Source organism: Vulpes lagopus, chromosome 8 (assembly GCF_018345385.1).
Source record: "Vulpes lagopus strain Blue_001 chromosome 8, ASM1834538v1, whole genome shotgun sequence".
Lineage (NCBI taxonomy): Eukaryota > Metazoa > Chordata > Mammalia > Carnivora > Canidae > Vulpes > Vulpes lagopus.
Genome location: NC_054831.1, coordinates 79,746,070 through 79,763,204, shown reverse-complemented (window position 1 = coordinate 79,763,204; position 17,135 = coordinate 79,746,070). Strand labels below are relative to the sequence as shown.

The 17,135-nt window shown below is 39.1% G+C and overlaps 1 protein-coding gene across 1 annotated transcript; it reads left to right on the top strand.

Moving 5' to 3' along the window:
* The first annotated feature begins 1,045 nt into the window (after nucleotides 1-1,045).
* On the top strand, nucleotides 1,046-13,316 carry LOC121498081 (neuroepithelial cell-transforming gene 1 protein-like). The gene is made up of 10 exons (XM_041768047.1): nucleotides 1,046-1,319; nucleotides 6,729-6,836; nucleotides 7,441-7,608; nucleotides 8,019-8,081; nucleotides 8,352-8,448; nucleotides 8,813-8,889; nucleotides 9,568-9,825; nucleotides 10,254-10,424; nucleotides 12,261-12,447; nucleotides 12,764-13,316. The coding sequence occupies exons 1-10, from the start codon at nucleotides 1,227-1,229 to the stop codon at nucleotides 13,168-13,170; spliced, it is 1,629 nt and encodes a 542-aa protein (XP_041623981.1). The 5' UTR covers nucleotides 1,046-1,226; the 3' UTR covers nucleotides 13,171-13,316.
* Nucleotides 13,317-17,135: the final 3,819 nt, after the last annotated feature.

The following is a 17,135-nucleotide window of genomic DNA, read 5'->3' as shown; positions in this document are numbered from 1 at the left end:
ATTTTCAAGAGCTGCTTTTTATGAGTTAACTCTTTGTGTAGCCTACTTTTTACACAGTGGTTTATTAACACTTTAGGAGCAGATATGAAACCTATTTTTTATATCATCCACAGTACCTGGAATAAGGCCTTCTACATAACGTTTCTCAGATTTCTCTGATCCTAATAAATTCTGAGAACAGAAATTTTTTTGCAAATTACTGACATCATTCATAGTAGTTAAGATAAAATCCTGCTTTTCAAAATAGAATACAGTATGTTCTGTTGAGGAAGAAAATCTGCTTTTTAGCAGGCCTACCAACCCAACATAAGTGGTTTTTCTAGAGAGGAAAGAATTTAGAGACTGTCACTAATGCATAACTTGGGGCCAGTTACTTCACCTCCCTGAACCTCATTTCTCTACCTGTAAAGTACAAGACTTCTTATGGCGGCCTTTTGACTCTTTTAGGACTTTATCAAGATGAGTTATTCAGAAAATAATCCTGTTATTAGAAATCACCTTTTTTGTGTTTATGTTGTGAAGCACCTCTTACACAGATACCAAGTTTTTAAAGCCTGTAAGTCTCCAGAGTGCTGCCTTTGCAATCCAAGGGAGGGCAGTTCTTCCCCCACAGCTGCGTGGCGGGGTGACCTCAGGTGGGCGGGCCCTCGCGGGGGTCGGTGCGCTGGCACTGAAAGCTCCCTGCGTAGTCGGGCTTCTCTTCGGTACCGACACGCAGTTTTCTTACTTGGAGCCAAGCTGTCCACAGCTGAGTTCGTCCCGAGGTGCTAGGGTTTGAAAGAAAACTGTCCCGGGGACTGAGTTCTAGAGTAGATAACCTAGATAGGCAATTAGTTTCCCTTCCGGAATGCTTCTTAAGGGAGGAAGACCCCCTAAGGTTTCCTTGAGCCTGCTCGTCTTGCAGTAGAAATGCCAAACTTGGAAAGCTTTCTCCTGCAGGGCCAGCGGGAGCCTAGGTGTGCCGGGCAGGCTCCGCCCCGCAGGCCACGCCCCCCGCAGGCCACGCCCCCGCAGGCCCCGCGGGTTGGGTGGTTCTGGCTGCGGCCGCGGGAGCTGCAGTCGGTGGCGGCGGCGGGAGCGGTGGGGCCGGCGGGGAGCAGAGCGGCGGGGCCCATGGCCGCGGGGGGGCCGCGTGCAGGGAGGGCAAGTCTGCGCGCCGGCGGTGCGTCACCGTAGGGCGGCTCGGCTCCCTTCCAGCTGACGGTCTGCAGGGGCGCGGGGGAAGCATGGTGGCTCATGACGAGGTCGGAGGTCTCCTGCCCATCAAGAGGACGATCCGGGTCCTGGATGTTAGTCATCCGTCCTTCCGAGAGCAAGAGGTAAGGCAGCCGCAGCCTTCGATGGCCCCGCGCTGGCCCGAGGTCTCGGCTTGTTCACGGTCACCCCGAACCCCACTTCTGACGGAGTGTTGAAATGCAGGACTCGGAGCCCTCTGCAGGTGAAGGGCTCCGCGGTGGAACTGTGGGAACCCTGCACGGGCAGGTTTGCCCGGAGCAACCCTGAGACGGAAAGGGCAGGCTGAGTGTGTAGGCTGCTCCAGTTGGTTACGTTGGTCACGTCTCCGGTGCTCCGCACTTTGTTCTTTTTAACGTGGACTAATGTTCCTCTCCTGAGGACCTGCCTGTGGGCTAAAAGGAAAGTAAGAAAACCTTCCGTGCAGGTTCACGCTCGGGAGCAAATGGCAACTAAAATGCTCTCACCCAGCGCTGGTTTTTATTTTTCTTTGCACATCTAGTAAGTTTATCGTGTGTAACTTTTTTTTGGAAAGAAAAATATGTTAAAATGTTTAAACCATCAAATCATTAGTTAAGTAGTTCTCCCTCCTTTGTCTAAAGTCATCGTGGTTTTTAAAAGTCGTTATGAACATTTATCAAAATAAGTGATTTTTGTGCCATTTTACTTAATTTTGACAGTTGATATTTAATACTGTGTGGATATTCTATTTATACTGCTTACTATAAATATGTACCCTACGGTATATACTACATTATCACTTATGGGTTAGAAATAGTGTTCCTGTGTTCAATTAACTACAGACTTCTTAATCTGGATTGTGGTGATAGTTTTGTGGCTTTACACTTGCATCAAAACTTACCTGATTATACATTTTAAATACGGGCAGCTTGTTGTATACCTCAGTAAGGCCCCTTATTATACATACACCCGCCTTTTGGTAGTTAAAATAGCTGCCATCTCTAGGACTTATGCTTTCATTTGGTATAGTTTAGTTTTGGATTTTGTTTTTGTTTGGTTTTGGTTTTTGCTTTCATGTTTCACTTCTCTCAAAATGTGACTTTAGGGCAAGTCATACATGATTATCAGTATAAATACTGAAACTGATCATTTTTTGGACCATCAAAAACTAGTCCTTTTCCATTGGTATCTGGCACTGGCCGTGTTTCTGGCATATCTTTATTCCAAGGATTTAAAGCACTGGGAATGTTGTCAAGTTTTTAGTACTAGCAATAAGAACCTAAAATAAATGACTAAATTTGATTGTTTCTAAGTAGAAAGGGAAGAAATCCTGTATAATCATAACTCTTTTATCTTTTTATAAACAATTTTTTCTTTTTGTTTTTCTTATTTTCAAGTTCTTACCAAATAGTTCATCCCGTAACCCAAACAGATAAACCCAGATATATAGATTTTTTTCTTTTTAACTAAGATTTATTTATTTTTTTAAAGTAAACTCTACACCCAACGTGAGGCTCAAACAACCCCAAGATCAGGAGGCACACGTTCTGCTGAACGAGCCAGCAAGGCTCCTCTGTACTGGTGTTTGTTTATTTATTTATTTTAAGTGTCTTGTTTTGGTTAACTATAGAAGAGACTCTCCTAGCATATCCTCTTTCATGATGTCATTAGTAGAAAAAAATCTTTTATCAAAAACAACTGCATTCACAACAGAATTTTTCTGTTTTTGTTGTTATGTGCAAAGTACATTCCAGTAAAAAAATTAAAATCCATCTTGGGACACCTGGGTGGCTCAGCGGCTTAGTGTCTGCCTTCAGCCCAGGGCGTGACCCTGGAGACCCCAGGACCCCAGGATCCAGTCCCACGTTGGGCTCCCTGCATGGAGTCCGCTTCTCCTTCTGCCTGTGTCTCTGCCTCTCTCACTGTGTGTCTGTCATGGATAAATAAATAAAATATTTTTTAAAAAATAAATAAAATCCATCTTAACAGTTTTCTGTTTTCAACTGGATTAGTAAAATAAATTGAAAACTGTCTAAAAGCAGATATCCTAAAATAATGCATGTGATTGCCTGGCTAAACTAGAAAGTCTAGTTAAAACCTAATCTAAATTTAAAAAAAAAAAACCTAATCTAAATAAACAACACAAATTTACGTTAGAGGTATTGGAGTATATTTCCATCTCTGTGAACTTTGCCCCTGGTAAGAGATTGGCTACCGGAGAAAGTTCCTGTGTATGGAAAATTCGTTGGTATTCCTTGTTTATTCTCATAGATGTTCAGTGTCTTTTGAGGAGAGTGTATAGTTTCACCATCTGCACTGGCTCTTTAAGCTTTTTGTATTCACCATGGCACTGTTAGCCGCACTCCAGAGCAGAAATAACAGCAGCAACAAAACCATTTTGTAAGCCTTATTTTGAGTGATGGTGAGGCAGGTAGACTCCTACCCTACTCCACTCATCACCTCCAAGCACTGTGCGTCTTGGCAGATGTGGGTGTAATACCAGTTCTTGAAAAACTTTGTGTTTGAAATAGTTTTGGTGCAGGGCAGATGTCTAGATTCTTAATAACCAAACCTAGAGCATTCAGATGGTTCATCTGGACCTCTAAAGACAAACTCCATTTGGTTGTAGCTTACATAGGCTGAATCCTAACCTGTGTTTTTAAGAGAAATTTTTGTTCCAACCTTTAAAGTGACCCTGTAATAGATGAATGCCTAACCCATATCACATTGCTGCAGAAGTTTTCTCTGTGTGATTTTTTTTTCTCAAATACTGTATGTGTAGAAGTGAACTGTATTCAGTGTTACAGCTTTACATTTCACCCACACTTGAGTTATTAAAATTTTTCATACTCTTGAAGTATATATGCTGAAAGTTGGTGTGTGTCTCCTAAACATTCATCACAGATGTCCTTTTAGTAAGTAAGGCAGTAAGGCCTTTACTTCTGGATCTCCAAAAACATGTGAAGAGTACAGAGGTGTCTCCACACACACACACACACACACACACACACGCACACATTTCCTGATTTAGTACTTGCACTTACCAGGACAGTCACAGAGTCTCGTGTTCTAGTGACTGAGCTAGCCTGGAGCTCTTAATCAAGACATTTTAGATTAGATAAACTCAGAAGACCGCCATATCCTTTGTGAAGATAAGAGATACATGACTTTCTAAAGGGCTGTAGAATTTACTTAACCACCAAATCCAAATACTGCTCAACATAAATATCCCACCGCCCTGAACAGACTGCATACACAAGATCCATACTAAGTTCAGAAAGATGCTTTAGATGTATTTAACATTTAATCATCTAAGTCTAAATTCTGTAGTTTTAACTTGAAGTACCACATAATTTTGAGTTACCAGGAAATGAGTGGTTGAACAGTAACTAATCCTCTAAAGATAAGAATTTTTTTTATCATTAACTTGACTTAATATAATAAAATGGATATCAAAAATCTTTTCCTTCCATCGAAACTAACTTTTCAAGTTCACTGCCGAACGCTTATTTCCAAAGACATTTTAAGTTGAAATGACTTATTCTGTGAGTTACTAGGAAGTCAAATTTGTTATGTTTTAAGCAGGAAAGAGGAATTAACCTCTGTTTCCAAAAAGTGGAACAGAACTTTCTGACAACTGCTTTGTTTCTGGTTAACATTGGCATATCTTCCTTTGTGAGGAGGTAATTATATCTCTGTTCAAACAGAAGACTCTTTGTACTGTCTTTACTAAATAGAAAGGAATGCCTTATGCTGGACCTTCTGCCCGTGCACGTGTCACTTCAGTCTTGCACAGATGTATGTTGTAAAGGCATCCGCACATGTCCTTAGCCACACAGTGTGTCACTTTACTATGTATCTTGAAGGTTTCTTTTTTAGTTCATTTAACATTTGCACATTAGTGGTTTTATAGTCAGTTTTACTTCGGGGTCAATCATGTTGGTGGGAGAGAGTTGGTCTGCAACTCTTCTTCGTTAGGCCTTCAGAGACCTGAGCTGTTACCTGCCCAGCCTCCTTACGTGGTAGGTCACACTCCCTTCTGATACGAGTGTGTACCTTCAGGAGCTGTAATAGGCCTTGCGTCATTGAAGGTTCTTCCCAGAGGATTTTAACTCTTTCTGCTAGTTTATTCTAAGGGGACTGTTTTTACTCCATTTTCTCACCCCTTTTTTATATGACTTCAGTCATCTCAAAGAGTTCTTAGAAAAAAATGTTTCATCTGTCATTTTTAAATGGTAATTTTAATTTTTACATGTTATCTTTATTTAAAAATAAATTTTAAATTTTTATTTTTAAGTTAATTTTTAATTATATATCCTTCTGAATTATCATCAAAACTATTTTTTAAAGTATACCACAATTATCAAAAGCACCAAATACAATTAAATATGCTTCTTAGATATGTAAAAGACAGACTTTTTGTATGACCTGATGTTATTTCTCTGACTATATGAGTCACCTAATGCTAGGTCTTCATTTTCCTAGCAGTAAAATTAGAATAATGTAATTTCTAAGTTTTGAGATCCTTGAATGATTAAGTGATGTGTTTGCTGAACTATTATTTTTGAAACAATACGTATAGAATAACGATTTCTTTTCAACTTGTATGTGTTTCTTCCTTTAAGTTAATAAATTAAATGTTTGAGAGAGAATCTAATTACAAATCCCAGTGTTTATGTAGTAAGTGGAAATATTTCTAAGAATGTTAGTAATAGCAGAAACATAACATGTTCCAGGCATTGTTTAAGCCACTTACACATATCTTATTTAATCTTCGTAACAACTTTATAAGAGAAGATCTACTATTAACTCCATTCTTCAGATGAGAAAACTGAGGCCTGGGATACTCCCCAACAAGTGCTGGAACCAGGATCTGGGCCCAGTCAGTCTGATCACAGAGTCCTAGTGCTCTCCTGACCACTGTCCTGCCTCTGCTTGAATACCTCCCGTCACAGGGATGCTCTGCCTTCAGAATTGACAGCCATTCCAGCGGCAAATACATTCATTTAAAAGCTATTCTCTAACTGAAGTGCTTAAGAATGAAATGATATACCATGTCTGGGATTTGCTTTGAAATAGATGAAACAAATGCTCACACCAGAAACTTACTGAAGCTGTGTTACAAGTACATGGGATCCATCATGCTACTATTTTTTGCTTTTGTGTATGTTTGAAATTTTTCATAATAAGATACTTTTTTAAAAGTGTATTAAAATAAAAAGTTCTGTAGGATTCTGGAATCTAAGGTCTGTGTTTTCATTTTAGTTTTTCTTCTGTGTACTGGTAATATTTGTTCTGTTCAAAGTGATATTCAGCTGGCCTTTTTCAAACCATTAACTTTTTTAATAATTTACCATCATTAGTGTTCTTAGTATTTTAATAGCAAAGGACAACATTCATTTTCAGAATTTCATGTTTTTCTCTATTTTATAATTTACAAATATGGTTTTTGAGAGTGTTCAACTTTGTCCAAACTTGTTTGAAACCATTACACCTAAGCACACATTTAGTGTAACCTGTTTTTGTTTTTACAGGAGCCAAGCAATAAAAGAGTTCGACCTCTTGCTCGGGTCACATCCTTGGCAAATTTGATCTCTCCTGTAAGAAATGGAGCAGTCCGACGCTTTGGTCAAACAATTCAGGTAAGCGAGGGATGGGACTGGGGGGTGAGTAGTGTAGTAAGGGAACTTCTTACAGAAGCCTAAAATATGTATTTTCCTTTGAGTTGTACAAACAGTTTTGCACTATTATATTTAAACGCAAAGTTTTTTTAACATGCTGGCAAGGAATATTTTTACCAGAACAGTATCAAGTTATATCTTCTATCAAAGAAGAGTCTTATATAGTTTTTAATCCCCAAAAATGTAATTTTGGCTGATAAATTTTAGATTGAAACTTGGATAAATGATTGTTTCATGTGCTGAGAAATTCTCAGAACTATATTTTTGTCTTTGTTTTTTTAAGAAAAAGAAATAATTACTGTATCCTTTAAATCTCTTTTGCTCGGGGCAGCCCAGGTGGCTCAGCGGTTTAGCACCGCCTTCAGCCCAGGGCCTGATCCTGGAGTCCCGGGATCAAGTCCCACATCAGGCTCCCCTGTGTGGAGCCTGCTTCTCCCTCTCTCTGTGTCTCTGTCTCTCTCTCTCCTCTCTCTCTCTCTGTCTCTCATGAATAAATAAATAAAATCTTTAAAAAATATAAAATAAAATAAATCTCTTTTGCTCACCTTTTTTTTTTTTTTTTAAGTCATTTACCCTTCGTGGTGACAGCAGATCTCCAGCTTCTGCCCAGAAGTCATCGAGCAGATCAACAGTCCCAACACCTGCCAAAAGGAGAAGCAGTGTACTGTGGTCAGAGATGTTAGATGTCAGTATGAAAGAGTCTTTAACTACCAAAGAAATTAAACGTCAGGAGGTAAGCTGGCATTCAGTAGCAAGGCCATATTTTTTGTCTTACACTAAAAAAAAGTCCCTATTTTTTAAACATGTTTTGTCTTAAGAATAGCAAACTAATACCTAAGCAAAATCAGCTTGCAGTTTTCTGTCTGAGTGGTAATTCATAACACATGCTGAGCAGCAACATTTTGTGATGGGTGGTAGTCATCAAAGTTAACTCTGATGGACCAAAGTTATAAAGCATATGGGCAACCTCTTATTTGACATTCCATTCTGAGTTAGAGTTTTCAGACTGTATCATTTTAAAAAGCACTCTGCAAAACATCAGCTAAATAATTAATGACAAATATCAATTGTATATAATTTTCCTTTCTCAAAGGAAGGAATGACCTGTAATGTTTGCTGGATTTTTTTTTTTCCTTTTTTTAGGCAATATATGAAATGTCCCGAGGTGAACAGGATTTAATTGAGGATCTCAAGCTTGCAAGAAAGGTCAGTAAATAACTTTTTATCACTTGCTCTAGTTTTAAAAAATTATATTTCACAAATTTTAAACTTTTTATATGACTTGAAAATCTCTTCAAATATGAGTATCAATAAGAGACTTTGAGTATTAACATATAGTTTGGTTTCTTTTATGTGTAACAAATAGAATCCACGCTAGCTTTTATATAGTTAGTCATGTTTGTGTTCAAGGAAGGTGTCTCATCATGTTTTATTTGCTTGATCTTTTTGGGTGACATATTTTTCCCCCTCTGACAGGCCTACCATGACCCTATGTTAAAGTTGTCTATAATGTCAGAAGAGGAACTCACTCATATATTTGGTGATTTGGACGCTTACATACCTCTCCATGAAGGTGAGATATATGATATTTAATTTCTATTAGTGTCTGAACAGCATTAACACAAAGTTGTTTTTTTTTTATTTGGGGGGGGGGGGCAGTATTTTTTGTTTGTTTTTTAGAGCACGCAAGGTGGGGTAGAAGGAAGGGAGAGAGAGAATTTCAAGCAGGCTCCATGCCCAGCACAGAGCTCGAGGCGGGGCTTGATCTCACAGCCCTGAGATCATGACTGGAGTTGAAATCAAGAGTCAGATGCTCAACCAACTGAGCCACCCAGACACTCCAACACAAGTTCTTTTGAATCTAAACTTCTAATTTAGTGCTGAATTACTTTTTAAGATAAATTTGTTATTGGTATTTCTGCCTTTTTACATTTCAGATTTGTTGGCAAGAATAGGAGAAGCAACCAAACCTGGTGGAACAGTGGAACAAATTGGTCACATTCTTGTGAACTGGGTATGTAGTGAGCTCCTTACACCAGCTCCTTTTTCAGTCTATGCCATACTTGTCATTTGTGGTGAATAGCAGATCTAGTAAATGAATTCTAAAAACAGAGAAACAAGGCATTAAGACAGAACAAAATTATATAGCTGTAAGAAGTTACAGTATTTACTTAAGAAAATACTTCACAAATGATATAGTTTTATTTGTTTTAAAAATCTCTTTCTCTTGGGACAGAATTCCCACATAGCCTGTTTTGTTCCTTCAGTTAACATTTCGGTCCCTCCTAGATGCTAGGTGCTGTTCCAGGAGGGCTCACTGGGGGTTCAGTAGTGGAAGGTGTCTATATTTATAATCCAGTGAGAAAGGGTGGGTAGTCAAGTACATATGCAATCTCAAGGTTGGTGATGACTGTGGTAGAAAAACACTCAGGTGCCCTGGAAATATAGAAGACTAGCATCTAAACTGAGGCTGGGAGAAAGTAGAAGCCATGGGTCTTGGGTTAGATGTAGTCAGATGATAGGAAAATTACAAAAGGACATTCTGATGTTGGCTCAGATACTACCTTATCCCCATCATCATCTGCAGGGAAATTTTTGCAGCTTATTAAAATTTTCAAGAATTGGCTGCAAGTTTTGTGTTTGTTTTCACAAAAACATATATCCTACTGTGTTTTCTCTTCGTATTCTTTAGTTGCCAGGCTTGAATGCCTACAAAGGCTACTGTAGTAACCAGCTGGCAGCCAAAGCTCTTCTTGATCAAAAGAAACAGGATCCACGCGTCCAGGACTTCCTCCAACGATGTCTTGAATCTCCCTTCAGTCGAAAACTAGATCTTTGGAGCTTCCTAGATATTCCTCGAAGTCGCCTGGTCAAATACCCTCTACTGTTGAAAGAAATTCTTAGACACACTCCAAAAGACCACCCTGATGTTCAGCCTTTGGAGGAAGCTGTAAGTCTAGTAAATGATTCTTAGATTTTTCAAGTTTATATATTAGCTTGCCTTAGAAACATACACAGTGGTACTCTCAAATCTTATGCGTATTGCAACATAGCGAAACGCTCTGTTCAGTACCCAGTACACATGTGTACTAAGCAGTAAAGAGATGTAATGCATGTTATATTTGTATTTTAATCAGAAGACTAGATTGTAATATCTGACCTCTTCCACCAGCTAGCTGTATGGCTTTGGGCAAGTCACCCAATTTGGCTGTGGCTGTCTTTTCATCTGTAAATTGAAGAGACTGAATTATCTGATTTCTAGAGAGAGTCCTTTCAAGCTTTAAAATCCTGTCACTTTAATAAAATGTTTTAGCCTTGTAAGGAAACCATAAAGCTAATATGCTGAAAATGCTTCGTTGATTTCTTGATAACTTTTAGATACTGATAATACAAGGAGTTCTCTCTGATATCAACTTGAAGAAAGGTGAATCAGAATGCCAATATTACATTGACAAACTGGAGTATCTAGACGAAAAGCAGAAGGATCCTAGAATTGAAGCAAGCAAAGTACTGCTCTGCCATGGGGAGCTGAAGAATAAAAATGGACACGTGAGTGTATATTTTTTCTCACTAATATGAAATGAACTATTACTTTCACCTTCCCCGCTTGTTTAATTTTTTCTGCATAAGTTATGAAGCAGGTTTTAAAATAAAATCATCACAGTGAGAAAATTATTAGTTTTTACTTTATTAGCTTTGATGAAGCAAACTTTAGTTTCTGTTGTGACAGAATGACTTAAAGGTCTTGGTTGGAGAACAGTTGTATATTTTAGTTTAGTTTTTTTTTTTTTTTTCAAAGATTTTATTTATTTATTATCACCAATTCGTGAGAGACACAGAGAGAGAGAGAGGCAGAGATACAGGCAGAGGGAGAGAGAGAGACAGACAGAAGCACAGGCAGAGGGAGAAGTAGGCTCCATGCAGGGAGCCCCTGTGGGACTCAATCCCAGGTCTTCAGAATCAGGTCCAGGGCTGAAGGCGACACTAAACCACTGAGCCACCTGGGCTGCCCTATATTTTAGTTTTGAAGCATAAATCAACTTTTTTGGCTAGGGGTTCCTTTCAAAATAAATTAATAGTTTCCTAATTTTAAAAACCTGTCTTTCAATTTTTTTTTTCGAAGAGTTTATAGTGATAGAAGTAACTTGTAGCACTACTAAACAAATTTCTACAACAGTTTGAGTGAAAGCAAACTTATTTTTTAAATATTAATTATACAGGCACCTGGGTGGCTCAGTGGTTGAGTGTCTGCCTTCGGCTCAGGGTGTGATCCCGGGATGGAGTCCCACATTGGGCTCCTGGCATGGAGCCTGCTTCTCCCTCTGCCTGTCTGTCTCTCTGTCTGTCTCTCTCTCTCTCTCTCTCTCTCTTTCTCTCTGTCTTTCATGAATAAATAAGTAAAATCTTTAAAAATGAATGTTTATTAAAAAGTACTTGCTAGAACTAAATAAATGTAAGCATGGATTTTTTTTTTTTTTTAAGATTTATCTATTTATTTGAGAAAGAAACAGAATGCACCTGTTCAAGGGAGGTGCAGAGGCAGAGAGAGAGAGAGAGAATCTCAAGCAGATTCCATGCCCAGCATGGAGCCCGATGTGGGGCTTGATCTCGGGACCCTGAGATCATGACCTGAGACAAAACCAGGAGTCAGATGCTTAACCAACTATGCCACCCAGGAACCCCATGTAATGGTATTTTGTTTTATTAGGTGCTTTTCAGAAAGAAGGCCATTTTTTGGGAAGTTTTATTTTAATTCCAGTTAGTTAACATACAGTATAATATTAGTTTCAGGTGTATAATGTAGTGATTCACCAATTCTGTACATCACCTGGAGCTCACCACAATTGCAGTCCTTCATCTGCATCACCTATTTCCCCCATTTTCCCTACTCCCTAGAAGCCCAGTTTAGAAGTTGAGATCTTTTTGGCAAAAGTTGAAACCTGACACCTCTGATTTCTATTATGAAGCCTAATTGTTCTATAAAGGCTTACATTTGTGTGGGACAAAATCAAACCATTAACATTTTTACCAGCTTGCATTTGTTAATCCTTGTTTTGTTAGAAAACTGGTATCTGATACTGGTGTCTCCAGACATGTTACTACTGGTAGGTGTTTTGTGGTGCATAGCGTTTACTCAGCTGCTGCTTAATCTAATGTTACCCGCTGATAAAAATAAATTTTATATAGTCTGAGATTAGAAAAGCTCTCCAAGTAGAACATGGGTAGCTTTGAAATCAAAGTCTTTATGAGATCATTTGTAAGGAGGATGTTAGTAAATAAATCTGAGGAAGTTACTGTCGAATCAAGTCATTTTAATGGTGGATTTCAGTCACTTAAAATCACAGAGTTTCACATTTAAGACATATTTATTTCTTGTTTTTCCAGAAACTTTACATATTCCTGTTTCAAGACATCTTGGTTTTGACTCGGCCTGTTACACGAAATGAGCGTCACTCTTACCAGGTTTATCGGCAGCCAATCCCTGTCCAAGAGCTGGTCTTGGAAGACCTGCAGGATGGAGATGTGAGAATGGGAGGGTCCTTTCGAGGGGCTTTCAGCAACTCAGATAAAGGTAAGAATACAAGCATTAAAGTAGTTTAAATACACATAAACTCAAAACCTAAGTGAATTTAGTTGTCCTTATACAAAAAAATTGTAAATGAGAAGGATTCCATCATCCTGTACCTGTTGCACTCACTGAGTTGGCAGGCGCTTTGCTGCTCTGACCCAGCAGGTGTATCTAAGGAGTCAGGGATGGGCTTTTCCTAGGCTGTCTGCCTGATGGATGTACCTGCGATATGAACACCCACCATTCTAAGATTGCATGCTGACTTTATTTACCAGAAACTTTTTTAAGACTCTTTTTTTACATTTCTTTATTCTTCTAGCTAAAAATATCTTTAGAGTTCGCTTCCAAGACCCCTCCCCAGGCCAGTCCCACACTCTGCAGGCCAACGATGTGTTCCACAAACAGCAGTGGTTCAACTGCATCCGTTCGGCCATCGCTCCTTTCCAGCAAGCTGTCGGCCCAGCCGACCTGCAGGGTCTCCCAGAGCTTGACGAGGAGTGTGGGGAGAACGACCCCTCTGCCGGGAGCATCAGGGCCCGGAGAAGGGCCTCCACGGCGTCCAGCATGACTCAGGTCCAGGTTGACGGAGACAGTTCAGAATGTGTGTCCCCAGTGCACACAGCAGAGGACGTGAAGAGTGTGAAAGTTCACCAAACACAGTCTGGCTTCCGAAAAGCAAGGGACAAAGCCCAGTTCAGTGGCAAACGGAAAGAGACTTTGGTATAAAGGAAGTTCTGTGTATGAACTGGTGGAGAGACTGTTTATTTATAAATGTGTACAGTTTGTTTTTTCTTGTAATGTAAGCATGGGAGCATTGCAGGGCTACTTAATACCAGTCTTAACATTTTCTATGTTTTTGGTTGGTTTGGGTGGTTGTTCCTTTTTTTTTTTTTTTTTTTTTTTTTAAGGCAGCTAAAGATACATGCAGATTACTGTTAAACTGTAGCCTTTTTTTAAAAGATGTTTTTCTCAGATTATTTAGAACATGCAAGCCTTTTATTAATCAAATGAAATATTTATGAAATGGATTTTCTCTTTATTCTGCATTCATCAAGACTTTCTAATTATGATATTTACAATATTTGCCAAAACTTAAAGTTTTACAAATACTGGGATTTCACCAGTGTTTCTCCTCTGGTAAACTCTGCATACAGAGTTTGAGTTTGTAGCATCAGCAACCTGAAATCTTCACACAATATATGTTTGTGATATTTCAGAACTTACACTGAAACTTAAAGTCTTTGGAGAACAAACCGTAAAGCTTACTAAGTTTTCCATTTTGTCAACTGGAATGCTTTATATTTGTTTTTCATTGCACATTCCTCATTTTTCATCCATTTAACCTGCCAAGTATTTAATTTTTTTTAATTTGTAGTTTTTAGTATTTGCTTTTATTTTTTTTTACTTTGATGCATTTTCCTTTTCAAATTGGTGTGTCTCTAAAGTATTTTTCTTTTTTGATTAAAATGTGTATGTATGTGTGTGTGTGTATATATATATATATACATATATATATACATATATATATCTTTTTTAAAAAAATCAGATTAACTTGACCAAGTGAAATCAAGCCATATTGTTTTTGAGCCAATTAAGAAAATTGCAATCTTTAAAGCATAGCATGTCAGAGTGGAGAACACACGTGAAATGACCCCGTGTATTCTGGACTACGGGAAGAAAAATGCCGTAAGGTTCTTCTTGAAAGTTTTAGTGTTGTCTGAGAAGCAAGAGGGAAGGCAGTTGACTGGTAATAAGTTCAAAACAAACAAATAAAAAAGAGAGCCTAAGAGAGTAGTTTTGTCTTAAGGTAAAAACGTCTGGTTGTGCCAGGACGTTGAAAGGATATCGTAAAAGCTAAACTTGAGGGTATGTCGTAAGTCGTAGAAGGCTTGGGGGAAGTGAATTTTTCTTTGTCTTGGTTTATGGGTTTGAAAGGAAACAAATGTGTTGAAAATTTGACCATATTAGATCAGTTTTGCTGGATTTATTCATAAGAGGGAAAAATAACTGATGAATCTTTCACTGTAAAATGTTTCTGTTCAATGAGGCCATCGTCTCTAAGGAGGGAAGGCTGAAGCCCTGTGTCATGGCAGATCTATATTGGTAATCAGCTCAAGTAAATGTTGACTATTACGTGAACTGTTTCTGGCCAGTGGAAATGAAAATTGAAAAAGATTGTAAATAGATAATCAAAATGATTTCTCTGTATAAATGAATTATACAATTAAAAAAAAAAGCACACACATAATCACCCTTAAAGGTTTCTTGGCTGGTGGATGTTGAGCGACATGTGCCATGACATGCTGGTACAGCAGAGGAGGTTAATGGCAAGCTTCACAAAGGTTTTTAAAAATCGTAAATAACTAAACCCTTAATTCATTGATGAGTAAGAGAAAGACTGAATTATAAGGTCAAGCTTTGTGAGTCTTCTTAGAATATCAGAATACAATATAATCAAAAATAGCTATTCGATTGAAGTCAGCTGAACATCTGGCTGCTTCCTGATTATAGTAGTAAAGCTAATAGCAAAATATGCTGATTAATTTCAGATTTTCATGTATCTCAGGTTTCCAGGTTTGGAAATGCAAAGTCAAAAGTGTAGGTTACATGAATAGTTGTGATCTGAAAAGTTAGAAAACAAGATGTTATATAGAACATTCCTTCCAGAATTACCCTGATCAGCTTCTGAAAGTACAGAAACAAGTTCAAATGCTGTTAATGGAATGATTTTTCATCGAAAACTGTATCTTCTTTGGTTCACTCAAGAGAGAAAATAGGCCCAGAAACTGAATAATTACATGGAATGAACATTTCAGAAATTGCATCTGTATTTGAGAGCATCTGATAATTTAGCTAATGGCTCTCAAACCAGTTCAGGCATCAGAATCACCAGGGGTGCTTTAAAAAAAAAAAAAAAAGAAGTGGGCCCACCCCTTAGCTCCTCCCCATATAAATACCCATTTCCCTGAATCAGGATCTTGCGGAGAAGGGGTGGCAAGAGTGAGGGCTGATCATCTGTATTTGTAAACACTCCCTCCTAGTAATTCTGATAAGTGAACTCCTTGGGTCAGCACTTCGTAATCAGTGACCCAGCCAATAGCCATTATGTAAATGATGCACGTAAGTATAGGCATATCGCTAACTTGTCCATCTGCCTCACACTCTTCAGGGTCTGTCGAAATAAGTCTGATTTTTCTAACTTCTTTCAATGGGTGCATTTATGTATTTTGAGCAAAGTTAGTCTCTGCCTAGGGAGGTCTTTTTTAAACTCAGGATGTGTGCACACGAGGTGGGGCGGGAAACTAAGGCACCCACCCAGATTAACTCTAGAGAATGGGAAGCCATTGCCATTCAGTCACCCTTGAGTCTGTGAGGACTGGTGTTTCGTCAACTGACTCAGGTGAGCGGTTACTTTTGTGCTAACTTCTCTCCACAAGCAGATCCAGCCCAGTACTTGGTTATTTAATATATAGAGAACTATAATATTACTAGATTAATTTTGCAAACCACAGCAAATGCCCGGTTGAATGCCCAGGGAAGGCTTCCTTCCACCATTCAGTCCTGGTAACTGAGACGCAGAGAGGAGGTCTTACAGTTTGTCTTCATGATGCCCATCAGATAAAATTCCTGCCTGTCCCCAGAGATGAAACTGGTGTTCGTTGTTCATTCAGAAGTCCACCGGATTCAGAGGACATGACAGCTCAACCTCGAGCTTTTCTTAACCAGCATTCAAGAACACCTACAAAAGAATGGTATTTCCTTGTCCACTGAACCTAATTCCCCTGAGGGGAATGTCCTATCGAAAAAAATCTCCCTCAATCCAGAGGACTCCATAATCTCCGCGATCCAAAGGAGTTTTGATTCTTGCCTGAACAACTCCAGAACCAACCACAAGCCTGAGGATGCCTCAGATAGAAGTGGTTCCTCAGGGCCAGTCGATAGGAGTATCTTGAGACTCCCGATACAAGGTATGGGCCCTCTCCCCCCAGAAAATGTATATATGTACATACACATCCACACAGGTTAGTGGGGTTCAGGGATATTCCCCAAACCTATCTATGGACCCCAAGTTAAGATTTGCTCAAATGTAGTCTGACCAGGACTTTGTTTAGGGAAACATGCCATAGATTCTCAATTTTTGAAAATCAGGAAAATATAAAAAACTTGTGTCGAGGAAATGAGAAGACTACAGACTCTAGGAGAATTTGTAAAAGACACATCTGATAAAGGACTACTAGCCAAAATCTGCCAAAAACAACCAAACAAAAAAAGAAAACTTTAAAACTTGACAATAAGAAAATGAACAAACTAGTTTAAAAATGGACAAAAGACCCAAACAGACACTTAAGCGAAGAAGATATGCAGGTGACAAGCACAGGAAGAGAGACTCCACGTCATACGGCCTTAGAGAAGTTCACGTTCTAACAACGGGGGTTCCACTCCAGCCTGTTGGGACGGTGAGATCCAGGTGCTGGCGACCCCAGGCCCAGACCCCAGGCCCTGGCCAGGATGTAGAGCAGCAGGGACGCTCATTCGTTCCCGCTGGGAACGCAAACGAAGCGTTGGGCAGTCTCTTCCCAAACTGCAAAGGACAAACCCCGCCCCGCAGTCAAGCAGTCCTGCTCTGGTTTTACCCACGGAGCTGAAAAGTTCTGTCCACACAGGAACTTGCACGTGGATGCTTATGGCAG